This window comes from Camarhynchus parvulus, unplaced genomic scaffold (assembly GCF_901933205.1).
Source record: "Camarhynchus parvulus unplaced genomic scaffold, STF_HiC, whole genome shotgun sequence".
Taxonomy (NCBI): Eukaryota; Metazoa; Chordata; class Aves; order Passeriformes; family Thraupidae; genus Camarhynchus; species Camarhynchus parvulus.
In genome coordinates, this window is record NW_022148336.1 from 56,874 (window position 1) to 83,997 (window position 27,124).

The 27,124-nt window shown below is 52.4% G+C and overlaps 1 protein-coding gene across 1 annotated transcript; it reads left to right on the plus strand.

Moving 5' to 3' along the window:
• The first annotated feature begins 18,491 nt into the window (after positions 1 to 18,491).
• Positions 18,492 to 24,152, plus strand: LOC115916565 (N-acetylmuramoyl-L-alanine amidase-like). Its single transcript, XM_030970292.1, has 5 exons — positions 18,492 to 18,543; positions 18,954 to 19,811; positions 20,334 to 20,544; positions 21,678 to 22,016; positions 23,798 to 24,152. Exons 1-5 carry the CDS (start codon positions 18,492 to 18,494, stop codon positions 24,150 to 24,152), a joined length of 1,815 nt encoding a protein of 604 aa, XP_030826152.1.
• The last annotated feature ends 2,972 nt before the right edge of the window (positions 24,153 to 27,124 follow it).

Consider the following 27,124-nt stretch of genomic DNA (forward strand, 5'->3'; position numbering starts at 1 on the left):
CCCATGGAACCTCTCTGAGGGCCTGTGACAAATCTAGTCCTTAGCAGGCAACCATCATCAGGTGCTGTTGCTATGGTTGGTCCCTTGACAGCTCCATGGGGACCCAATGCTAGGGATGATTGTCATGAACACTGGCTCAGGCCATTTCTGGTCTCATTCCAAGGTCATGCAACCCCAGAACCACACAATTGGCAGAGTTGGGAGGAACCCATCAGGATCCTCGAGTCCAGATGCTGGCTCTGCACAGGACACACAAACAATCCCAGCCTGGGCCTGGCAGTGGCGTCCAAACACTGCTGGAGCTAAGACAGTCTTGGAGCTGTGACCTGGGGAGCCTGGGCAGTGCTCAAGCAGCCTCTGGGGGAAAAACCTTATCTTGAGATCCAACCTAAACCTGCCCAAACTCACCTTTAGCCATTCCCTCCAGTCCTGTCCCTGGGCATCAGTAAAAAGGGTTCCCACAGCCCCCAGCCAGGAACACACGCCCAAGGCTGTTGCCATGGCAACCAGGGTTGGAACCAGCTGGGATGCTCAGTTTCCACGAGGCCAGGATTTAGGAATGGGATTCCCCAATTTCCTGCTCCTGCTAAAACTGCACTGCCACTCACTGCCCTCCCGCCTCCCATGGAAACACAAAAGACAAAGATCTCAGGCTGGAATAAGAACAATTTACTGGGAACAAGAATGAGTTAATGAGCAAACAGGAACAGCAAAAATATTGATAACAGAAGGAATAAGACAAATTTTTTTCAAAAATGGGAAAACTACAACACCAACCGGCTCTTCCTGACCACATATTTTCTCCCACCTGGAAAGGACACCCTTCTCCTCATGAGAGAGAGAGAGTCCCTTTCCCTGCCCCTGGCAATGACCTGAGGTAGGATCAAATATAATGATGTGGGCATGGCCAGGTCCTCATGTGCTACTATTACACTTCACGTCATTGCCAGGAGCAGGGAAAGGTACAGGTGTCTTCCCAAGGTGGATCACCAGGAATGTGGGTTATCAGGGCTCTTCCCAATGTGGGTCCTCCAGTGGGGGAGGAAGATGGAGCAGCAGATAAAGCTTGCAAGAGTCAGGGCACTCACAGGGCTTCCCTTACCAGTGGCTCCACTGGTGCCTGGTCAAATGAGAGCTGCTGGAGAAGCTCTTCCCACACTCAGGACACTTGTAGCGCATCTCTTGGATGTGGATGCACGGGTGTCTGACGAGGTTGCAGTTCAGCTTGAAGCCCTTCCCGCAGTCAGGGCAGCAGAAGGGTCTCTGTGTGAATCGCCTAGAGCAGGAGATGAATATATGTTGTATTAATTTTTGTAGTGCTGTATTAATCCTTTGAAATAGTGTGGTAAATATAGTTTTAGGCCATAACATAATATTACAATAGAAACTATGCAAGGTTTTAATACTTTTTCTAACTAGCTCAGGGAAAGAATAAGATAATCAAGAAATTCTTCTCATAGAGATAACAGCAACAAGACAGCAAAAGTCCAAAGAAGAATTATTGCCTCCTTATCGGGAAGAACCAGACTTCTTCCAGACTCCAAGGAGCCAAAGGAATTGATTTACAAGATGAGGGGGGACATTGACAATAACTAGAAAACACCCTTTGTTTGAAAAGAATTTTTGAATCATGTATGAGTGTCCTGGTTCAGGGCAAATTTGGGAGACAACCTCCAAAGGGGTTCCTCTAGGAAAGCAGATTCAATCGGTCCCTCCCCCCAACTGGTCCTGGAGAAAATACCTCCTTGGAGAAAAGTGGAAAAACCTGTTTATTAAACAATAAAACCTAAACAATATTAATCAATAGAACTCCTTGCTGCTCCAAAAAAGATGACAAACTGAGAAAGTCCCCTCTCTGGGTTGCAGTTCAGCTCACTCAGTCTCTTATCAGTCCCTCCGGTGCTGGAAATGCCGCGGCCCAGGCCCGGCCCAAAGGGCCCCACAGGTGCAGCTGCCGGTGCTCTGCTGGGTGTTCAGTCCAGAGCAGGTTTAAACAGGTCCAAAGAAAAGGGAAAAAGGGAAAAAAAAAAACACAGTCCAGGGAACTTCTTTGCCTCAGCTAGCTAAAACTAACTAAAAGCAAAGGAGAGCTCTGTCCTGCTGTCTGTCCATCTGCAGACAACACAGTCCAGGAGCAGGATTGTGGAGGAGTGAGTGCAGTGTCTGAAAACAAACTGCATGCTTCTTCTCTCCCCCTTTCACTCTCTGGAGCAAGTCTTAAAGGTGCGAAACTTATTATTCAGCATAAATAGAACAAGACTACTGGGGGGATAAAAGCATCATATAGTCAACCCAGGACATTCCACCTCTTATCCCTATATCATCAGCTTACTACTAAAACTAATATATATTCTAACTCTACAAACACATGCATTATACATCTAATATACAGCTGTACACAGACAATGGTAGTAATATTCAGCAAACAGTGATATTTACACATAGGTCTCACCCAACAATCAGATCTCCCTGAGGTACACATCGTGTTGGTCCATCTCTCTACATTATCCACCATGTACAACCTGGACCCTGAGCAAAAACAACTGCACAAATGGGTTTGTCTGTACTCGAGGCAGAATTGATCCACACTGTCTTCCCTAACAAACCTCTGACATGCACCACTGGGACTTTGTCTCCATCTACTCTGTGCAAACGCTCAGATTGGGCAGGGCCCACTTCGGTTAGTAGAGCCTTGGGTGTTAACTAACCAGGTGGCTTTTGCCAGATGCTGCTCCCAGTTTTTGAAAGATCCTCCATCTAATGCTTTCAATGTTATTTTTAACAGTCCATTGTACCTCTCCACTTTGCCTGCAGCTGGTGCATGGTAGGAAATATGGTACACCCACTCAATGCCATGTTCCCTAGCCCAGGTGTTGATAAGGCTGTTCTTGAAATGAGTCTCGTTGTCTGACTCAATCCTCTCAGGGGTACCATGCCTCCAAAGGACCTGCTTTTCCAGGCCCAGGATGGTGTTCCAGGCAGCAGCATGAGACACAGGGTAGGTTTCCAACCATCCAGTGGTGGCTTCCACCATGGTCAGCACGTAGCGCTTGCCCTGGCGTGTCTGGGGCAGTGTGATGTAGTCAATCTGCCAGGCCTCCCCATACTTGTACTTGGACCACCGCCCACCATACCACAGGGGCTTCACTCGCTTGGCCTGCTTGATGGCAGCACACGTCTCTCAGTCATGGATAACCTGAGAAATACTGTCCATGGTTAAATCCACCCCTGGGTCTCGTGCCCACTTACAGGTGGCATCTCTGCCCTGATGGCCTGAGGTATCATGGGCCCATTGAGCTAGGGATATCTCTCCCTTGTGTTCCCAATCTAGGTCTATCTTGGACACCCCTATCTTTGCAGCCTGGTCTACCTGCTCATTGTTTTGGTGCTCCTCATTACCTCTACTCTTGGGGACACGGGCATCTATATGGTGGACTTTCACAGGTAGCCTCCCTACCCTGGTAGCAATGCCTTTCTAATCATCAGCAGCCCAAATTGGTTTTCCTCTACACTGCCAGGTGGACCCTTCCCACCTCTCCAGCCATCCCCACAGAGCATTGGCTACCATCCATGAATCAGTATAAAGGTAGAGCTTTGGCCATTTCTCTCTTTCAGCAATGTCCAGGGCCAGCTGAACAGCTTTGAGTTCAGCAAGTTGGCTTGATCCACCTTCTCCTTCAGTGGCCTCTGTGACCTGTTGTGTGGGGCTCCATACGGCTGCTTTCCACTTTTGTTTAATTCCCATGATGCAACAGGAACCGCCAGGGAAAAGAGCGTAGCTCGCGTTTCTTCTGCTGGCAGTTGGTTATATGGTGGCGCTTCTTCAGCACACGTCACTTCTTGTTCCTCTTCATCAGCAAGACCAAAGTTTTCACCTTCCAGACAGTTTGTAATTATTTCCAGAATCCCAGGGCGATTCAGTTTTCCAGTATGGACGCGCTGTGTGATAAGAGCAATCCACTTGCTCCATGTAGCACTGGTGGCATGGTGCGTAGAGGGGACCTTTGCTTTAAACATCCATCCCAGTACTGGTAGTCGGGGTGCCAGGAGGAGTTGTGATTCTGTGCCAATCACCTCTGAGGCAGCCTGGACTCCTTCACAGGCAGCCAAAATTTCCTTCTCTTTGGGAGTGTAGTTGGCTTCAGACCTTCTGTAGCTTCGGCTCCAAAATCCCAGTGGTTGACTCCAAGTCTCCCCAGGCACCTTCTGCCAAAGGCTCTAGGACAAACCATGGTTCCCAGCTGCAGAGTAGAGCACGTTCTTTACCTCTGGTCCCATCCTGACTGGGCCAAAGGCTACTGCATGAGCGATCTCCTGCTTGATCTGGGTGAAGGCTTGTTGCTGCTCATGGCCCCAGTGGAAAGGGTTCTTCTTACGGGTGACCAGGTAGAGAGGGCTCACAATCTGACTGTACTCAGGAATGTGCATTCTCCAAAAACCTATGGTGCCTAGGAAAGCTTGTGTCTCCTTCTTGCTGGATGGTGGAGACATTGCTGTGATCTTGTTGACAACATCGGTGGGAATCTGACGCTGTCTGTCTTGCCACTTCACTCCCAGGAACTGGATCTCTTGAGTAGGTCCCTTGACTTTGCTCTTCTTGATGGTGAAGCCGGCTTTCAAGAGAATCTGGATGATTTTCTCTCCTTTCTCAAACACTTCTGCTTCCATCTTCCCCCACACAATGATGTCATCAATATATTGCAGATGTTCTGGAGCCTCACCCTTTTCTAGTGCAGTCTGGATCAGTCCATGGCAGATGGTGGGACTGTGCTTCCACCCCTGGGGCAGTTGGTTCCAGGTGTACTGCACGCCCCTCCAGGTGAAAGCAAACTGAGGCCTGCATTCTGCTGCCAGAGGAATGGAGAAAAATGCATTGGCAATGCCAATGGTGGCGTACCACTTCGCTGCCTTAGACTCCAGCTCATACTGGAGTTTCAGTATGTCTGGCACAGCAGCGCTCAGCAGTGAAGTCACTTCATTCAATGCATGATAGCCCACAGTCAATCTCCATTCTCTGTCAGACTTGCGCACAGGCCACATGGGGCTGTTGGAGGGTGAGTGAGTCTTGCTGACCACCCCTTGGCTCTCCAGCTCACAGATCATTTTGTGGATGGGGACCACAGCATCTCGATTCGTTCGGTACTGTTGGCAGTGCACTGTTGAGGTGGCAATTGGCACTTGTTGCTCTTCCACCTTCAGAAGTCCTACTGCAGATAGGTTTTCTGACAGTCCAGGCAAGGTGTTCAATTGCTTGACGCTCTCTGTCTCTACAGCAGCTATTCCAAATGGCCATCTGAGTCCCTTTGGGTCTTTGAAATACCCACTTCAGAGGAAGTCTATGCCTAAAATGCATGGGGCCTCTGGGCCAGTCACAATAGGGTGTTTCTTCCACTCATTTCCAGTCAGGTTCACATCAGCTTCCACCAAAGTAAAATCCTGTGATTCCCCTGTCACACCAGCAACAGAAACAGACTCTGTCTTCACGTCTCAATGGGATTAATGTGCACTGCGCACCAGTGTCGACCAAAGCTTTGTATTCTTGTGGTTCTGATGTGCCAGGCCAATGAATCCACACAGTCCAAAAAACACCTGGCTAAAGGCAGGGCCCCTCTAAGCCTGGTTATCCTTCTTTCCCTGGGCATATATCTTGGAGGTTCCTTCAATGGGATCAAAAATATTGTCATTATCATCTTATATGACAGTTCGGTTACTGGCCACTGGAGCTGCTTCCTTGGAACTTCCTCTCTGAGTCTTCAGTTCACGCACCCATTGTGCCAGAGCAACAGTAGGTTTTCTATGCCATCTCCTCATGTTTTCTCCACAATCACGCAGGAAGAACCACAGCTCAGCTCGTGGGGTGTACCTTCTCTCGCCATCTGGGGAACATCTGCCTTGGATACCAGAACCTCTGATCTGTACTGCTGAGATTTGGAGAAAGCCCTCTTTAATCTCCTCCCTCAGTTTCTTGTAATTCTCCTCCATCTTGTGTTCTAATTTCTGCAGACGTGTTTCCACTGCTGCAATTCTGGCATGTGTTGGGCCATGTACAGCATCTGCATATGCTCGGAGTTTCTTTGCCATATCAAGCACAGTCTCCTCACCGTCATCCCACTTCATTATGGTTAAAGCAGAAGCGTACTCTTGTGGCCCAAGTCGTACAAGTTTTCTCCACATCACAGATGTGCATGGTACCAAGTCTGGATTTACAGTGTTTACGTCATCTAAGACAATCTCTGCCACTGCCATTTCCCTCAAGCGTTGAATCCCTTGTTCTATGGTCTTCCACTGGGTTTGCTGCATATAAAGATCATCTGCACACAGGTACCTTTGTGCAACACTTTCCAAGACCCGTGTCCAGAGGCTGTGTGGATCAGCCCCCCTCATCATTCCTTGGTCAATGGATCATGTGACAAGGATCCCAAATGCCTCACTTCAGTGCCATCCAGAATTGTAGCCTCGCCTGCAGCATCCCAAAGACGGACTGACCAACTAATTATAGATTCATCAGGTCTTCGAGTGTAATCCTTTCTTAGGCCACAACGGTCCTTCAGGGAGTAGGACTCAATAGTGGCTTCTGATGCTGTGTCAGTTGCATTAACTTTAGCTTTTGTATCAGTTGGTGTTGAGGGTCCTTCCCCTGGATCATCATCATCAGTCACTGGCCGATTGGTTTTGCTCGTGTGCTTTTTTCCTGCAGCAACTGCCAGTGACTTATGCTCACTATCTGGTTTAGCTGCTGGCTTTGAGCCTGGGGTGTTGGCTGCAGCCTGAGTGACTGTGGTAGCTGCTGCTTTATCTCCCTGCCCTCCTGCCTCTGTCTGCTGCCCTACAGTATCTAACAGAGTACAAGAAGCATAGGCCAGGGCCCAGCTTATTGCAATGAGCCTTTTCTCTTTAGACTCATCATGGCACTTCTCTTTAAGGTAGTTGCTGGCAGAAGCATCTCTGCCAGAAGGAGGAAGCACCCCCATGTGCTGGTAGGTCCTTGACTTTCCCTCTTACTCTGCCACAAGTGCTAATTAATTACACACAATGCAAAGCCTTCCCGCAGGCACTTCCTGCAGGAGCAGGAGGCAGCAGGAGACCACACAGCAAGTGCTTGGCACGACAGGTCCCAGATGCAGGTACAGATCTGAAATTGTGCCCATCTCAGAGTTTCATGCTATGACCCCCTGTAGCTCTGCCACTCTTAGAGTATTTGTTCTTGGCTGTAGGAGGAAGCCTGGAAGGACAAGAACAGTGAAGCTTTCAGGACATAGCCCTCAGCTGAAGAAAATTTCTTAGGAGCTGATCAAGAGAGGAAATCACCAGACATGGGTACAGAGCTGGGCACAGGGAGTAAAGCAGGGCAGGCAGTCTGGTTTGGTCATTTCACATTCCCCCTCCCCCACAGAAATGGGGCTGCACAAGCTTGGAACAATGGGAAGGCAGTCACAAAGAGGAAACCAGAGTTTTATGCTCTCTCAATGTTTACTCAATTTAAGGAGCTTGTGTAGTGCTCCCCAGCAGCCCCAACTATAAGGTGGTCAGTGACTGAGAGGTAATAGGGGTCTAAGCCATGTCAGGAAACTGCAGGCATACTCCAGTCTCTAAAACTCACCTGCCAGTGCACTCTTTCCTAATTTGCTTGGCAACTACTAGATGAAAAGCCTGAAGATTAAGGAAAAAGGAAAGCCTAGAAGTTTAGCAGCCCAGAGGAGGGCAAGAGAACAGGGGAGATGTAGCAATGTGGGAATAGATGGTGGTTGCTGCTACCTATATCCCAAAATGCATCTCCTGTGGAAAAGCCACTTGGATGAGCATTCAGGCAAGGCAATCAAGTCCATACACACCACACTCACTACGGCTAGCTCAGCGAAGAGAGGCAGAAGGATCTTGTATATGGTCAGTTCCCGTGAGGTTTTTTTACCATTGGTAAGGGGAGCGAGAGCCAAAAGACAAACCATGTGCCCGGCGCAAGGTTTAAGTAGGGGAGGGTATCGGGGCGGTACAATGGGCAGGGCAAAGGAGATTGGCTTTCAGACAAGATGGGGTGGACACTAGGGGTACCACAACAAATGAGGAAACAGGGAAAGGAGAAAACAGGGGAAGTTGGGACATATGGGGAAAGGAATAGGAGTAGTTCATTGTTAAGCAAAACTCCATGAGGAAGTTTTTTCTGTCTGCCCAGGTGGAAAAAGATTTACCATAGAGGTTTTCCCTGAGGGGGAAGGAATCAGAGGATTCCACAGGGAGAGGATCCTGCTTCTCCTTTTGGGGACTTTTAATTAGCAAACTACAGGTCTTTTCAGCAAAGCTCGCTTTCCTAATTTGCAAGAAGAAGAAAGAACAAAAACAAGTGAAGAAAGAAGAAAAAGGAACAAAGGAAAAAAACCCTTTACTTTCTTTCCAAAAGGCAAAAACAAAAAAATGCCCCGCTTGTGATTCAGGGACCCCCATACTACTAGGTCGGCTCTGCTGCTCTTCTTGCTGCTGTGTTTTGGGTCTTTCATGCCTCTCGGTTTGAAGCAACTGCCAAAAACTACCCATGCGGGCCCCCCGAGACCCCGCATAACAGAGACAGCTGTCAACCCCCGGCACCGCTGAGCGCAAACCACATCCCACGTGCCCTAAATTGCCGCACTCAGTGGCAGCCCCTGGCTACCTGTGGCGCCTTTTGTCCATGGCTCCTGCTGCTAGTGGCCCCATGTCTCCAAACCCCACTGTCCACAAGCACGGCCCCTGCTGCCAGCAGCCTGCACCGGGGACTGGCGGCTCTGGGCTCCATTGCTTCTGACTGCCGCGGTCACCCTCAGTCGGGTCGGCACCGTTGAAGGTCACTGCACCGGGTGCCCCCGGCCCACTACCGCCCATGCAGGCCGGCGCAGTCCCCGGCCTGGAAACCCTGCGCAAGTGGGCCTGCTCTACCCGGCGCCCCTGCACTCAGCGAAAGCTGTCCCAGTCACTACTGGCAGCCCTCTTGCTGCGCACAGCCCTCTGCCGTCTCCAGGTGCTACCACATACGCAGCACCCAAGTCTTAAGGCTTTGTGCTGGTAGGTTTTATAGGGGAGCTGCTGCGGATTCCGCACCACAGTCTGAGGACACTTGTGCCGCCTGGCTGGCCCCCAGATGCCAGCAGCGCTGTGTGTAAACCACTGTGGCGGGTCAAGGAAACCCCGCCCACGTCCTCCCCATGGTTCCCGCTCGGAAAACCCTGCACACTCGGCTCTCTCTGAGCGGCAGTCCTGCCAGCACCGGCCCCTGGGTACCCTGCCATGGAAGTCAGCCCACTGAGCTCCACAGCTTAGTGTTATGAGTGAAAAGAGTTACTCATTTTTTTTTAAAAAAGGGTTGCAGAGTTACGAGTTGGGAGCTGATTGCTGGCTGAAGAGAGTTCTTTGTTAGCTGCATGTTGTAATCACCTGTTAAGTGTCGGTCATTAACCCTCTATTGTTGAGAATTCCCCTTTTTGTATCAGGAGGCCCTGCCTAAAGCCAGGTTGATGGCCCTTCTTGGACAGTGCAAAGAGGAGACATCGGAGTACATGCAAATAACCTCAGACCCAGAATGCAACGTGAGAGGACCCCCACCACACTCACAAAAAAAAAAAAAAAAAAAAGAAAACCCAAAACAACGAGCCAATACAGAATTAGGAGATCGAAGTGATGTCTAGACATTAAGTCAAAGGTCCAGAGCCTGCAGAGATGCTGAGAACCTTTGTTGCCCCTCCCCCTACCCACGAAGACTTCAGCTGGAGCCAGCACCCTACATGGTAAGTGGAAAGTTGAAGGCCGGGCTTGCTCCCGCTGCATTTGTGAGGACGGGTCTTGTCACAGACATTTCTTTATGAAAAATCCTCTCTCAGATTTTTCCCGCTGAAGCTGAGAGTTTCAGCAACCAGACATAAACAATGGTTATCTGCTGCTGTAGAATGCAGCACGTCCGTCTGCATTGGCCCAGCTTGGATGTTTATGGTTGATGGCCAATCCGGGGAGGGAACTCTCTCAGACAGAGTCGGAGAGAGTTGCCTTGTTATCATACTTTACTTTTCTGTTCTTAGATTAGGTAGCTAGCAGCCTCTGGAACCTTTCCTTTTCTTTTCTTTTAGTATAGTATAGTATATGTATATATCTTAAAATAATAAATCAAGCCTTCTTATCATGGAGTCAGATCTACGTCTCTTCCATCACCCCAAAAACCCCTGTGACAACCATAACAGGTCTCGCAGTTCTGTTCCTAGTGGAGAGAACTGCGCTTGCGTTCTCTTCTGGGCTACTCCTTGGAGCGACGACGCTGAGGTCGCAGAGCTGTCGACCCCTCAACGTTGAGCTGGTCAGTTTTAATAAAGGCATTAAAAGGAGTAAGATCTCATGCCCTTTTTGCTTCACTTTGTGTTCCCAAGTCACCTCAGGCAGGCATATACACGTGAAGTTTCTTTCCAGCTGTGGGTCTCCTGCCCCGCTTTCTTTGCTGGGCTCGCACAGGACGCCCCCACGCTCAGCATTTTTCAGTCGCCACTACCAGTGGCAGCACCCCCTCCCAAGCCTCGGCTGGTAAAGTCGAAGTTACCGCGCCAAGTGCGCACCAGAAACTCACCTTGCTGAGCGCTGTGCACGCCACTGCTCCACGTGGAGCAGCCACACGGTCCCCCTCACCCTGTGCTAGAGGGCTGCAAAAGCTGCTGCGACTCCTCACCTCTACAAGAGCGCGGTCTTCACTGAACAGCCAGTTTTGCCATTACTCTAACACCCTCTAAATCTGGTGACCCTCAATCTGACATTTCCAGATGCTCTTGGGTCTCCATAACTCTATCGCTCTATCACATGCATACCTCCAGCCACAGGGTCCCCACTTTTACGGGGTCCCTGCTTTCCTCTTCTACGTGTCCCGCCTTAAATGTCTAAACGCCTAAATTCTAAATTCCTAAATGTGTACATGCCTTAAATGTCTAAATATCTAAAACGCTTGTCCTTAAGCTCTAACGGACTCCTGGAACAGATCCTGTGTACAACTTGCCTGGAGCTGATGTTTGAACACCCAGATTATAGACAAACAATTTGGCCAGAATAATTATGAGGATCTTCTAAGTTTCATATCTACCCCAAGCACACTCCCAGAACTACCCCACTCATACTTCAAGCATACACACACTAATACTCATCTGTAGTTTTCAGGGGCTTTTTCTCTTCTTCCCTCTTTTCTTTTTCATTATCCAGTCTTTCTTTATCCGTGGTGTCAACCTGTAATCACCAATGGTCCTAAGAGACATTGTTCAAGGTGCCAAATTCAGCGGGGGTGCACCATTCATCCAAAATCTCCCAGGGCCACAGAGATGAGGTTTTATATTGAATCACGATTTCAAAAAATTAAGATTTTCGCTGAGGGATAGAAACAATTTACGTTTATCAGGAGGTAGATAGATGGTAGGTTAATGATTATTAGATGCTTACACTAAAATGGGTCCATTATGAGCTTGATTACAGAAGGGAGTGGAGTAACTGAACCATTATAAAAACATGTTGAAACCAGTGGAATAATGGTTAGTACCTGGGCTTTACATTAAGCAATTACAAAGCAGGAGGCCTTGGCTTGTGCCAGAGGGTCACAGAAACCTGATGAAGATGTTCCCAACTTCATCTTTCAAGAACACTCACCCATTTCGAGACCACCGACCCAATTCAAGAGAAGAATTGCACACGCATGAAGGACTAATGAGCTCGTTTTAATACACAGCAAGGATGGGAGGTGCTGGGGTTATGTATATGTATTGTATGTAAGATCTCGGGAAATAAATAGAGGGTAAAGAACTTTGTACAGCGTGGTCACGCCTTTCGGGGACAAGCCCCATGCTGCCCACCAGTGTAATAAACACAACACTTTCTAACTTTAACTAGGTAGAGAGTCACTGTCTGCGACCTTCGGTTTTAACTACTCAATATCCTGGACAAATCCCTCAACCTGTGAGAAACTACTTTCACTTATAAAATTTTAAAAGGCTTATTAAACCTCAACAAAAATTATAACATAGGACTAAATAAGGAAAAATTACAGTACTGGGAGCCTCCCCTGTGACTATTATCCATGTGCTTCTCTACAAAATGGATGCTCTGCCTTTTGTATTCTTAGCCCCTCTCAAAGTTTTGTCAGTCAACTCCTTCTCTGCCATCCATTGGTGGAGATTACTTTCTTTCATCTTGATTGGAAATCAGGTGTTGTTACATTGCACCTCCTGGTAATCAGCCAGCCTTCTCCAAATGTCCTGACTACTGAGGCTATTAAAAGGGGGAGGGGAAAGAGGACTATGGGAAGACATATTACAATAACATCACTATACATTTTAACATCCACATAATATCTAACTCTTAATTGTGTGAACCAACTATTACATTATTCATCTATAACAAGAGGGATAGGGACAACCCCCTCAATTGCCTCCCAAGCATACCCCAGGGTAAGAGGCATGGAGACCCCTTGAGCATCCCTTGGGCACTGGACAAAATAAACTTGGCAGAAATCAAACTTAACTCTACATAAAATGCTTTCAGGAATATTTGCTCTTCCCACAAGTCACTTGTGATGAAAATGCAAACAAATCCCAAACATGAATAAACTGACAATACAAGCAATTATGGTGGCAATTCAGAGTTTCATTGGTTCCTGCACAGCTCCAGCTCAGCTGCTGGCAGGTTGCAATAAAAAAAAAAAAGGTGGAAATTCAGCCCAATATAGATTATTAAAAGGAAAGAATAACTCTGTGTAGCTGTCACAAAGGTGACAGGGACAAAGAGAAGAATGATTCTCACATTTGGCAAAGCCCTCCAGCCTGTGAAAGAGAAAAGAGGGGAGAGAAAGAAAGTGACAGGGATAGAGACCTTCCCTGGGTGTGTGTGGCCTTCCCAGGCTGGGGGGTTTACACCTGAGCCAGTTTGGGTGAGGGGGGTGGTGTTCACTCCCCCTGGGCAGGGATTACCCCACACCCCCAAAACTCTTGTCCTCCCCCCATAATTGGGTAATGGGGATGCAAATCTGGTCTCAGCAAATGAGTCTGGGGGCTGTGGCCTGGGATGATTTTCAGGACAGCTCTGGGCTTGGCTTTCTGGTGGATTCATTCTTCTCCCTCAGCCTTGTTTACTTCTCCCTAGACCTGTGATCATTGGACAAGAGTCACGTTTCCCTTATCTCAAGGTCCCTCAGCTCAACTCACAGCCCAAAAATTCCCCTCAGGAGGCACATTCAGGGAGGGGTGACCTTGGGTGGTTGCAGCTTCTTTGCACAGTTCACAGAATTCACAGAATTCACAGAATGACTATGTTGGAAGAGACCTTCAAGATCATCGAGTTCAACCCTCATGCCCCAACACCTCAAATAAATCCTGGCACTTAGTGCCATGTCCAGTCTTTTTTTAAACACATCCAGGGATGGCGACTCCACCATCTCCCTGGGCAGACCATTCCAGAACTTTATGACTCTTTCAGTGAAAAACTTCTTCCTAATATCCAACCTATATTTCTCTTGACACAGCTTGAGACTCTCCTCTTGCTCTGTCAGTTGCTGCCTGGAGAAAGAGACCAACCCCACTTGACTACAACCACCTTTCAGGAAGCGGTACAGAGTGATAAGGTCACCTCTGAGTCTCCTTTTCTCCAGGCTAAACAACCCCAGCTCCCTCGGTTGTTTCTCATGGGGCTTGTGTTCCAAACCTCTCACTAGCCTCATTGCCCTCCTCTGGACACGCTGCCATAATGGGCAAAAAGTCCTTCCTGACAAAGTTTGAGCCATGAACCACAATATTTCAGTCTCTCAACAGCCCCCCAGAGCATCTCCCATGTTGTCAAAGGAAAATCCTCTGCAGCTGGTGGGCTCACACAAGGTTTATTCCTCAAACCTGTCTGGAGGATGGATAAGGAATGGAGTATACCATGATCACTTGTGCTTAGCGGGTAGAAAACTTCTGTTAGCATGTTGATGTTTGTTCTTTCTGTTCTCTATGTGTTTTATAGCAAAGAACTGTTATTCCTATTCCTCCATTTTTGCTTGGGAGCCCCGTAATTTTGGAATTTGATCCAAGGTCATCAGGCCATGCTGGGCCTCATGGAACCAAGGGACTAGTGTGATTCTGACAGGCCACCTGGATGCAAAGAGACCATTGTGGTACCACAGGTCCCCATGGAATCATGGAGTCCATTGTGACACTGCAGGGTGCTATGGAACCAAGGACACCTTTGTGACACTGAGGGATCCCATGGAACCATGGGAACATGGAACAGGTTTTGGCCTGCTGGGGGCCACCTGACAGGTCCTGCTGACCTTGGCATGTTGAGGGCTGCTTCTCATCTGTCCCTGGAGCACTGGGGCTCTGTGCTTTCTTTCCTATGGAATAGAGCTGTCCTTCTCCTCCAAGGGCTCATGGCCAAAATTGAGATTCTGGCTCCAAAATTTCTTCTATCAAAGGCTTGCTCTGTCACTAAGGGTGTCAGGACAGATGGGTCTGGCTGACTTGGCTTTCTGGGGGCTATCTCTGATCTGCCACCAAAACACTGGGGCTCCACGCTTTTCTTCCTATGGAGAAGAACCGTCCTTTTTGTCCATGTGCCCTTGTCAAAATTGGGATTCTACCTCCCACATTCTGTATATCTAAGGATTACTCCTCAGTGAGAGCTTCAAAGACAGACGTGTTGCTGGCCTTGACCTCCTGGGGGCCCCCTCTCATCTGCCTTCAAAACACTGGGGCTCCACCCTTTCCCTACTATGGAAAAGAGCCATCATTCCCATCCAGGTGCCCATGGTCAAAACTGGGATTATGCTTCCAAATTTCCATATATCCAAGGATTGTTCCATTTGATTAGAACGAGCCCTCTCTTTCTGACATGTGAGTAATTCCATTGATTTTCCCAAACCAGGGAAATAGGAAGCCCTGGCAGCTTCACACACAGAACAGGGCAGGGCAAGCAGCTGCCAAAATTATAACTTCTACTTGTAATTAAGAGCTTTGGTTTCAAGTTCTACTATAGCCACTATTAGTATAGAGTGAAAAAGAATCAAATTAGTAATAATAATGACTGTAACATTAATAGCAACAATAGTGATAATAGAAATAATAATAATTAATAATGGTTATAAAAACCCTACCATACTTATACTAGATTTGCATGGCCAGGGTTTGGTAACGGGGAGCTCTAGGAGCACCTTCTGTGAGAGGCTGCTGGAAGCAGCTGCTCCTCTGTGTCCCGCAGAGTCAATTCCAGCCAGCTCCAGGATGGACCGGCCACTGGCCAAGGCTGGGCCAGTTGGAAATGGTGGTAACACCTTTGGGAAAGAGATTTAAGCTCGCCCCAAATCCATCGGAGGGTCTCCAGGAGGGTTTTTTTGCGGGGCAGGGGATGTTTGGATCTTGCAGGTGTGAAATACAAAGCTGTGTTTCGTGTCAGGTACATACAGGCAATGTGAGTATTTGTGATTGTGATATATGTGGAAACCGACCATGGGACAGTTATAAAGACGAATTATAATAATAACTGAGAAAAGTAAAGCATGGAAGAAGGCCTTTGAACCTATCTTTTGTTCGCAATTAACCTTGGTTGATTTAGGAGCATTTGAATTAAAGTGTTAAGGATGTTACTCTTTGCTGGTAGTTAAGCCTTAAAGAGTTTTGCAATAATAACCTTTTGAAGTATAATTTTAGAGTATTGCTTGTATCCTTGAAACTATAGCTTTGGAATATATATAAAGGAAACACGCTTATCTCATGCCTTATCAAAACAGAGAAAAGCAGCTTAAGAAAGGAAGATGAACATCAACGCAAGGATTTAGAGTTTCAACCAAGGGAAGCTGGACATCACTGTTATGAGATTTATAGTCTTTGCAATTAAAAGGTGGACCCACATCTGGGGAGCTGGACTTCACCAGTTGGGATTCGTCTTTCTTCTTTTGGAAACCAGACCGCCACCATCTGGGGATACTCCTTTTTGGGATACATCCTGAGAAAAACTAAATTACAATAGTGTATAGAATTGTGATGTAAAAATTTGGAATAGAAACTGCTGATGAGTAAAAATTGGAATAGAAACTGGTGAGAAAGCCGATGAGTACCCCTATAAATACCTGTAAGCCCCAACTATCGGTGTGCAGTTGGAGGGAAAACTTCCCCCACTGTACCCAGCGCTGTATTGCTCATACTTTACCATATTAACTAATAAATTGATTGCTGCTTGAATATTGGCCCAGTCAAGCTTCTTATTTATAACACAGGAGCCCAAAGCTGAGCTGCAAATGCCACTTTGGGAGGATCTAGAGCGATCCCAGGTAGCAATGCGCGGTACCTTTGGGGACAGGGGCAATATCGGTGTTAGGGATTCCCCGGAGAGAGCCAGGGTAGAACACGTGAGCCCTGGAGTGGGGAAAGCACAGAGGGGCGATCCCAGAGCTGGAGGACGCCCGGTAGACGGAAGGGTTGGGGGAGGCTGGAGATGAGCCAAGTCCAGGCCCCCGAGGCTGAAAGGGGTGGTCACTTGTCCAACCAGACTTGTGTAGCGGGACCATCAAACCATCAATGAGCTCACCCCTTGTTTTTCCCTCGCAAACCAGGATTTCCCATTCCCAAACCTTGGCCTGATAGAAAGGGAGACGACCACGAGGAAGAGGAAGATGTCCTGGGACATCCAGGCAGATGAGGAGGAAGCCAGTGCCCCTTTCCCCCTCCCTCCTGCTCCATCTCCCAGCCCAATACGGCCCCCGGCTGCAGGACAACCCCAGTGCTGCCTGGGATGGATGGGGGGATTTCCTTCCCCTTCCCTCTGGCACAGAGGCAAATCCCATCCTCTCCTTGTCCTTCCTCCCGCAGACAGAGGATGGAACTGAGGATGGAGACCAGGTCGGACAAATCCCCACAGCAGAACCTCGTGGCAGAGGCCATTTTCAGCAGCTCCATGTTGCAGGAATCCAAAAGGGAGGAAGAGCCTCAAAGATCCTTTATGAGAAGGGGCTGTAAACCCAGCCCTGGGATCTGTGAGGAGAAAAGACCCACCCTGGGCCAGAAATGAAGCTGGAGATAGGCCAGAGCTCAGAGCTGGGTGTCCATGAGCAGCTTCATGGCAGGGAGAAGCCCCACAGGCGGTCAGAATGTGGGAAGAGCTTCAACCAGAGCTCAACTCTGATCTACTACTGGAGATCCACACTGGGGAAAGATCCTACAGGTGTGGAGAGGGTGGGAAGAACTTCAGGATGAGCTGGTGATCCGTGGTCCCGGTGATCCGTATTGGGAAGACCCCTGGCTGGGGGGCTCCACATTCTCCTGTCTCCCTGTGGGCACCTGGACACATCCACAGACCAACATCAGAAATCCATTGTGGAGAGCAGATTTGTCAACTTCCAACCCCAGAAAAATCTCTCCTTTTGCATCTTCTGGTGGCATCAAGCAACACTGGATGGCCTCGGAGGTCTTCTCGAACATAAATCCATCGTTTTAATTCTCTCTGGTCCACAGGCATCTTCCACAGCGAAATGGGGATCTATTGTGGCAAAACTCACAATTTTGGAGACAGTGGGATGGAAATCCCATCTAAAAAGGTTCTTCCACCCATATAAGCACATGGATGCTCAACTGGCACAGACACATAAATCCTTTTGGTTTAGCCTTGATTTTTTTTCACTTTTGTTCATCCCTTTGAAACCCCTGGAACTGGGGTAAAAATAAAGATGTTTAACAAAGGCATAGGTGGGGAACAATGACAGGGGGGGTCATGGCCATGGATGGTGACATGGCCATGCATGGGGACACAGGGGACATGGACATGGATGTGGACATCCCCTTCACGGATGAGGACATGAGGGGACACAGACATGGATGGGGACATGGAGGGACATGGACATGGACATGGGTGGGGTCACAAACTGAGACAGTGTCAGTGCCACCACAGTGCCACCAGCACCTTCATCTCGGCCATGGCAAAGCACTGCCTGATGCAGTTCCTGTCACTATGTTCCCACTGTCACCACTACGGTGTCCCAGCTGAATGTCACCACCCACTAGGGCGGGACAGGGAACTTGTTCAGCCGGTGACAAGTGGCCCAGAAGCAGGCAGCCACCAGGGTGTCCCAGAGCCACTGCACTCAGGGGACCCCAGCTGCCCCTGGGAACAGGCTGGGGACAGGACAAGGGTCAGTGTCACCTGGGGGGGTCACATGGCCTGGTGACAGTGTCCCCTGACATATCCTGGTGGCTTCATGCGCTGACATATCATGGTGGCAGTGTCCCCACAGGTGTGTCGACATTGTCCCTGATGTGTGTCGTGGTGGCATTGTGTCCCCTCCTCCCCATGTGTCCCTGTCCCCTCCCCTCATGTGTCCCTGTCCCTTTCCGTGTCTCCCTGTCCCTTTCCCTGTGTCCCTGTCCCTCCCCCATGTGTCCCTGTGGGGTCAAAGTCCCCAAGGCCCCGGGGCCGTGTCCCGCAGGGTGTCCCCCTGTTCCACAGGGTGTCCCCGTGTCCCTCAAGGAGTCGCCGTGTCCTGCAGGATGTTCCCGTTGCTGCTCCTGGCACTGAGCATCTGCGCCCACCCTGGCACAGGTAAGGACACGCCACAACATCCCACAACACTCTAGGACACCTTTGTTCCTCTGATTTTGGGTCGTTCTCCTCTCTTTTGGGTCTGTTCGCTCTTATTTTGGGTCCTTTCCCTGGATCCTTTCTCCCTGTTTTGGTTCCTTTCCCCCTTATTTTGGGTCCTTTCCCCTCTTTTGGGTCCTTTTGCCCTATTTTGGGTACTTTGCCCTTATTATGGGTCCTTTCCCCCGGGTTTGGGTCTTTTCCCCTTATTTGGGGTCATTTCCCCCCCTTTTTAGGTCCTTTCCCCCTATTTTGGGTGCCCTCCCCTTGCTTGTGGCACATTTTTGGGTGCCTCTCCCTCCTCCAACGCCCTGCCCACCCCCTTAACCCCCCTTACCCCCCACCCCCTGTCCCCCCAGGCGTGTCCCCAGCTGTGTCCCCAGCTGTCCCCCCACGCCACATGGACTCGGTGCTCGACATCCTGGATGCCCTCGAGTCCCCGGCCCGGGGCGGCTCCCCCGGCACCGCCGCGGCCGTGGGGAGAGGGCTGGGAGTCTGCAGCACCCCGGGGTGCCGGGCGGTGCTGGGCGAGCCCCTCGGGGCCCCCGAACGCCCCCCGGCTCTCACCCCGGGCCAGTGGCAGCTCCTGACCGAGCTCCTCCACCACGACCCGGCGACACCGGAGCTAGGGGCGGTGCTGGCGCCCGACGGCTCCACGGTGGCCCTCGGTCCCCTCCTGGCCGGCATCGAGGCGGGGCTGAGATCCAGCGGGTTTGGGCGACCCCTCCCCACCCTCGACCCGCCCGCCGACCCCCTCTTGGCTGTCACCATCACCGAGGCTTTGGGGACATCCTTCCTGCTGGCGCAGGGGGGTGACCACAACGCCACCGCGTTGGGACCCGGCGGCTGCTGGGACGACGTGGAGAACCCCCAAAATTACACCTTGAGGGGTCCCCCGTCCCCTGTCCCCGACCCTGTGGCCATCGGGGCCATGGATGGGGCGGTCCTGGGGGCGTGGCTGGCCCGGGGACCCCTCCCGGTGGCCGAACTGCTTCGGGGCTACTACGGGACCGGGAATGGCTCGGAAGTGGGGAGACCCCCCAGCAGTTACCGGCGCCGGAATTTTGGGGCACTGGCGGGACAGGGACGTCTGGAGAAGGAGGTGGCAGCGGTTTTGGAGCTGCTGAGGACGCTGTCGCCCACCTCGGAGCTCCTGAGAGACGTGGGGACACAGGAGGTAGCGGCCCTGGCTCAGAGGGCGGCGCGGGAGTTCAGCGAGCGCTACGTGGGTACGGGTGGGGTGGCATCTCATACATGGGGTTGACACCTCCCACACAGGGGTTGTCACCCCCTAAACAGGGATTGCCACCGCACAAATGGGCATTGTGATCTCCCAAATACGGATTGTCACTGCTCAAATGGGCATTGTCCCCCCTTAACAGAGTTGTCACCCCCTAAACAGTAGGGGGTGTCATCTCCCAGACAGGGATTGTTACGCCCTAAACGGGGGTGTTACCCCTCAAACAGGGACTGTCACCCCCTAAATGGGCATTGTCACCTCCCAGACAAAGATTATCACTCCCTGTGTCTCCACACAGCCTCTGCTGTGATCCCAAGCCCTTTGTCCCCAAATGGCCTCTTGTCCCCAAATGACCTTGTCCCCATGTGGACACCACCATGTCCCCAAGGGCCCATCAAGCCCCTTGTCCTAACGCAGACTCTACTGTGTCCCCATCAAGCCCCATGTCCCCCCCTGTTCCCTCTGCCATGTCCCCAGGATCTCAGGGAACACCACACTGTTGTCCCCGCAGAGTGCCCGGCCATCATGCCGCGCTGCCTGTGGGGTGCCCGTCCCTACCGGGGCACTCCGGCCCCGCTGCAGCCCCCGCTGGGCTCGGTATTCCTGCACCACACCCTGGAGCCATCACGGCCCTGCCAGACCTTCAGCGCCTGCGCCCGCGCCATGAGGGAAATGCAGCGCTTCCACCAGGACACCCGTGGCTGGGACGACATTGGCTACAGGTCACTGTCACCTCCCTGGGGTGAAGGCACCTGCCACGGGCCCTGGCACCCCCTGTGGGAGCAGTCATTGTACCTCTGTGGGGACTGTCACCTCCATTGGTTCCCACCTTCCATGGGCCATGTCATCTCCTGTGGTCCCCATCATCTCCTTCAATTCCTGTCACCCACCACAGTCCCTGTCACCCCCTGGGGAGCTGGCACCCACCACAATCCCTGTCACCCCCCCGGTTACTGTCATTGTACCCCTGTGGGCACTGTCACCCCCACAGTCCCTGTCATCTCCCGTGGGTCCTGTCATTGTACCCCTGTGGGCACTGTCACCCCCACAGTCCCTGTCACCTCCCGTGGGTCCTGTCATTGTACTCCTGTGGGCACTGTCACTCCCACAGTCCCTGTCATCCCCCCTGGATCCTCTCATTGTACCCCTGTGGGCACTGTCACCTCCACTGGTTCCTGCCACCCTCCAAGGGGCCAATCCTTGTCTCCCCATGGTCCCTTTCTATCCCCATGGTCACTGCCATCCCCTGTGGTCCCCATCACTGTCCCATTGCAGTCCATGTCGTTGTCCCCTCACAGACCCCACTACTGTCCTCTCACAGTCCCCATCACTGTCCCCCCATGGTCACTGCCATCCCATGTGGTCCCCATCACTGTCCCATTGCAGTCCATGTCATTGTCCCCTCACAGACCCCACTACTGTCCTCTCACAGTCCCCATCACTGTCCCCCCATGGCCCCCACCATTGTCCCCCCACAGTCCCTACCACTGTCCCTTTATGGTCCCCATAACTGCCCCTCCATGGTCCTCACCACTGTCCCCTTGCAGTCCCCACCACTGTCCCTTCATGGTCCCCACCATTGTCTCCTCCCAGTCCCCATCCCTGTCCCCACACTGTCCTCATAACCCCCACAGTCCCCATCCCTGTCCCTTTCCAGTCCCCATCACTGTCCCCTCACAGTCTCCATCCCTGTTGACACACAGTCCCCGTTCCCGTTTCCCCTTCTGTCCCCATAAGCCCCCATAGCCCACATCATTGTCCCCGCATTGTCCCCATCACTGTCTCTCCACTATCCCCATCCCTGCCCCTTTGCAGTCCCCATCCCTGTCCCCTCACTGCCATCATGTCCTCACAGCTTTGTGGTGGGCTCGGATGGGTACCTGTACGAGGGCCGGGGGTGGCACTGGGTGGGTGCCCACACCAAGGGCTACAACACCCAAGGCTTCGGCGTTGGCATCGTTGGGGACTTCACGGCCACCCTACCAGACCCCGACACTCTGGCCCTCGTGCGGGACGAGCTCCTGCCCTGCGCCATCCACTTCGGCCACATCCGGCCGGACTTCATCCTGCGTGGCCACCGCCAGCTCGGCCACACCGACTGCCCCGGCAACGCCCTCTTCCAGGAGATCCAGAGCTGGCCTGGCTTCCAGGGGACACCGGTAGCATGGGGACTCGGAGTGGGCGGCCTGATGGGGTTGGTGGGAAGGGGTTTAGGGTCATCTTGTGACTGACTGTGGGTTTTGCCCACTCTGCAGTGAGGAGTGGCCCCGGCCAGGGAGCCTAGGCTGGATGGAGGCAGGAGAGGTTGGACAGCAGTCCAGATGGAGACCAGCCCAGTCTGCATGGACACTGGTCCAGCAGATGTCAGTCTGATGGATCCCAGCTGGACATTGATCCAGATGAACACCAGACCCATGGATCCCAGCTGGACACTGGTCTGCAGCCCCCCAGCCTGGACAGCCCCTAGCCGAGATGACCACCAGCCCAGCCACAATCTGGCCCATCCCATTGGCCCACCAGCCCATCCCAGTAGCCCCAACCTCAAAATCCCCCAAAATAAATCCAATTCTAGGACATCAGCTCTGGGTGGTCCCTGCAGAGCAAGGGGGAAACTGAAGCACGGGCTGGGGGTGACTGGGGTGATGGGAGGAGACTTCGGGACCCACCCTGGAGACCTCAAACCCCTCCCCCAAACGAGCACCCAGTCCCCAAATTGGCACCTGCAGCATCCCGCCCGCCCCCACCAGCTGTCATTTCGGGGGGACTCTAGGAGCCACCGTGACCCTGCAGTCTCTTCGAGAGGTGACCCGCGGTGTCCCTCGGGTGTCGCCGGGGCGTCCCCAGCGGGAGCAGCAGCATCCCCTCCCGAGGGAGCGGCGGAGAAGGAGGAGGAGGTGACGGGGTGACTGTAACTCCTGCCCGGTCACATGGGGAAGCCGCGACAGGAACGGGGACCGGGGGACGGAGCGCGGGAGCAGCAGCGGACGTACCGCGGGGACGGGGCGGGCGGGACATGGGGACAGTCCCCAAAGTCCCCAGGGTACCCTCGGGGGATGCTGCGGCCGGGACAACTTGGGGGATACGGGGTCGCGCGGCATCCTCGGGGGGATGCGGGGGGCTGGAAGTGGCGGGGGGGGACCCCAAAAATGCTGTCACCCCCCTTGTAGGATGTGGGCCACTCCCCTCTTTGGGGCGCTGGTGACAAATTGGCGGGTGGTGATGATCAAAAGCGCAGGTGCCACCTCGGGGATGTCAAAGAGGGGGTCCTGCGGTGCCACCGCGCCCCCCGCGCTGAGCGGGTGACAAAGAGGGGATCAAGGGATCCCCAGGGTGCGGGGGGGGGGGGGCGGGGCGCAGGGGAAGCGCGGCCGGGGCGGGACGGAAACGTCTCCGGTCCCGCCTGCGCCCGAGCCATAGGGATGGCGGGGCACCCATCACCCTGTCCCTGGCAGGGGTGGGGGCTGCGAGGGGCTGGCGTGGGGACCCCCTGGGTGGGCACGCCCTGGGTGGGCAGAAGAACCCAAAAATTTGGGTCCCCTGGATGGGCAGGGATATCCCAGGGAGGGGGAACCTCAAAAACTGGGGACCCCTCAAGGTGGGGATGCCAGGTTGGGGTTGCCCATCCCACAACCCCCAAGTTCAGCCCCTGGACTCCCCTGAGTGACTCTCCCCATCCCAACCCTACCCACACCTGCTCAGGGACCCCCAAAATGCCTCCCCCCATCCCACTAACCCCAAATCCAGCCCATGAACCCCAAAATGATTCCCCCCATCCCGCCACCCACAATTCCAGCTCACAAAATTACTTCCCCCGTCCCACCACTCCCAAATTTACCCCCTGGGGCCCCCCAAAGTGACTCCCCCCATGCCAGCGCCCCCACATCTACCCCGTGGAGCCCTCAAACTCTACTCTCCCCCCAACAAATGGAGGTAGAAGCTCTCCCGGCCACCCCCGAGCCCCCCGTCCTACTGAAGAACTACAAGTGGCGCACCGCGCCTGTCCCCGGCGGTCAATCGGCGGCGACCCCGAAAGGGGCAGGAGGTTCCCGGGAGCCGCCGCTGGGAGCGGATGCAGGGCTGGAGACGCACCGACAGCCACCCCGGCACCGACGGCGACTGGGCTGGCGACAGTGGTGTCCCCAAGGCCAGCGCGTGCGGGTCCCTGTTCCAAAAGGCGTTTTTCGCCCCCTCCAAGGCGCCCAAGTGTACAGGGGACCCGAGGGGGACAAGAGGGGACGAAGCCACCCCTGCAGCAGTACCTGCATTCCGAGGACAGGAGGAGGCGACACGGCGACAACGGAGCCAGGGCAGCGCTGGGGGCACAGGATGAGGCAGGTGAGGGGGGTGTAGGGGTGGGAGAGTGGTGGTGAGGGGTGGGGGGAATTTTGAGGCGATGGGTGGGGCGTGATGACTTTTGGGGTGATTGTGATGGGTGAAGGGTGATGGGGATGGTTTGGGTGTCATGGTTTGGGGTGGTGATGACTTTTGGGGTGATGATGATGATGGGTGGGGGGTGATGGGGATGGTTTGGGTGTCATGGCTTGGGGGGGGTGATGACTTTTGGGGTGATGATGATGATGGTTGGGGGGTGATGAATTTTGGGGTGTGGGGTGGGAGGTGTTGGCCTGGCACAGCCCCCCCGGGATGCTCAGTCTCCCCTATCCCCAGGGTCTCTTCCCACCCCATGTGTCCCTGTCCCAACGTTGCCTGTGCCAGGGCTGGCACTGACAGTGGCACCGGGCCAGGCCCTGTGGCACCAGCACTGGAATCCAGCCAAACCGGCTCGGTACCGGTGAGGCCACCCACAGGGCAGGCACAGAGCCACCCCAGCCTGGCCCCACACATGGCCTGTCATTGTCACACTGCCACACCCACTGGCATTGCCACCCCATGGCCACCTGTCCCCTGGTGGCATCTCCATGAGCATCTCAGGACCTGCGGTGCCACATCCAAGGCCACACATCCCTTGGTGTCACCATACCCATGGTGGCATCTCCATGGCCATGTGTGCCCTTGTGTCACAACACCCATGGTGGCGCTTCCATGGCCACCTGTGCCCCATCCTGCCACTCCTGGTGGCATGACCGGGTCACCTGTCCCCCGTCACTGTCACATCCCCCATGAGTGACAGGGGCATGGGGGGCACCCACAGCCTGTTTTGTCTCCTCCCATGGCCAGGGCAAGTCATGGCCCCTGTCGAGCTGCTCTGTAAATGGCCCCCCTTACAGACAGCCAGCGAAGAAGGGCATGGAATTGTTACAGTGACACTTAAATGCAGTTTCTTTCTTTCTTTAATCCAAAGAAATTAAGGAATATTGTAGGTGCTGTACTTAGGAGGGGTGGAATGTCTGTGTTCACCAGGCTGGAACAGCTTTATTCTAGAGTGAAAGCTGAATGCTGGATGCTGAAGTAATTTCAGAGCAGCACAGAACATGCTGAGTTGAAAGGGACTCATCAGGATCATTGAGTCCAACTCCTGCCCTGCACAGAACACCACAACAATTCCACTGTGGGCCTGAGAGCATTGTCCAAATGCTTCCTGTCCCAAAACAGACTTGGGGCTGGTACCACTTCCTTGGGGATCCTGTTCCAGTGCTCAACCCCCCTCTAGGTGAAAAACTTTCTCCTGATATCCAACCTGTCCTCCCCTGACTCAGCTCCAGCCATTTCCTTGAGTCCTATCCCTGCTCATGAGAGTGAAGGGCTTGGTGCTGCCCCTGCACTGCCCCTCGGGAAGATGTTGAAGAGCTCAGTGAGGTCTCACCTGAGTCTCCTCCAGATGAACAAACCAAGTGTCCTCAGCTGTTCTTCACAGAGCCCCTCAAGACCCTTCCCCATCCTTGTGATCTCCTCTGGACACTCTGCAATGGCTTTATGTCTTTTTTTATATTGTGTTGTCACTCAAGGTGAGGCCACCCCAGTGGAGAGCAGAGCGTGACAATCCCCTCCCCAGCCCAGAGGCCAGGATGCTGGGCTGCTGCCCCCAGGACACAGTGGCACTTTGGACTGCCAAGGCACTCTTGACTCATGTTCAGCTTGCCCTTGGCCAGGGCCCTCAGGTCCCTCCCTGCAGCTGCCATGCAGCCCCTCCTTCCCCTGTCCATACGCCAAGCCAGGGGTGCCCATCCCAGGGGCAGAATCTGACCCCTCCCTTGTTAAACTCCACACCGTTGGTGATTGCCCATCTCTATTTGGGAGGTCTCTCTGCAGAGCCTCTCTGCCCTCCAGGCAGGTGACAGTTCCTCCCAGTTTGGTGTCATCAGTAAATTTACTGATTATCCCTTCAAGTCCTGTGTTCACGTCGTTAATAAAGACATTGGAGAGCCAGGGCTGCCAGTGGAGTGCTGCAGAACCCTCTGGTGACCACTGCCAGCGTGGTGTCACCCCAGTCACTGCCAGCCTCAGTGCCTGACCTGCGAGCCAGTTGCTCACCCATTCCACAATGTGTTCATCCAGCTGTGTGATGGGCACTTTGTCTAGAAGCATTCTGGGAGACACGGTATCAAAAGCTTTGCTGAAATCCAGAAAGATTCCATCTACTGGCTTTCCTGGATCAACCAAGTGGGTTCCCCTGTCATAGAAGGAAATCTGATTTCACAAGCAGGACTTTCCCCTCATGAAGGCGTGCTGACTCTGACTGATGCCTGCATTGCCCTCCAGGTGTTTTTCAATACTTCCCAGAACAAACTTTTCCATGATTTTATCCAGTATCAGAGTGAGACTGACAGGCCTGTAGTGTCTGGATTTCTCCTTGCCCTTGAAAATCAGGACAACATTCTTCAGCTTCCAGTCAGCTGTGACTCCTCAAATCTCAGATCTGAACTCTGTGTTTGCTTTGATTTCTTCAGGGGATTTCTTCAGGGGAAGCAGTCTGCTCACATCTGCATGTGTGAGCTTCTATTCTTCTCAGGCAAACCCACTTTGAGGGCAGTAATGGTTAAAAGAACAATTACATATACTTTCTGATTACAGGCACAGAGTCATTGCAGATAAAACAATCTCTTTAAAAGCTTTTTTAAGTGGGACTCACAGTGCACAAGTGAACTGCCATGACTTTTTTTTTTTTTAAAAAGTCAATTGTTAATTTGTCATGGTTTACAGAAAGGAAACTGTAAAAGCCTTGCTTAAATGAGGGCTCATCTGAGGCACGGTTTGAAGCACTCTCCTCTGAAGGAAATGTCTTTGTGGGCATGGTAAGTGGTACATTTAATGAAATTACCTAGTTGTGTAGAATTAGCAATAAATGTTCAAGTGACAATTGATTATATTTCTTTCTATAATTCAGAAAATCAATAAATGTCA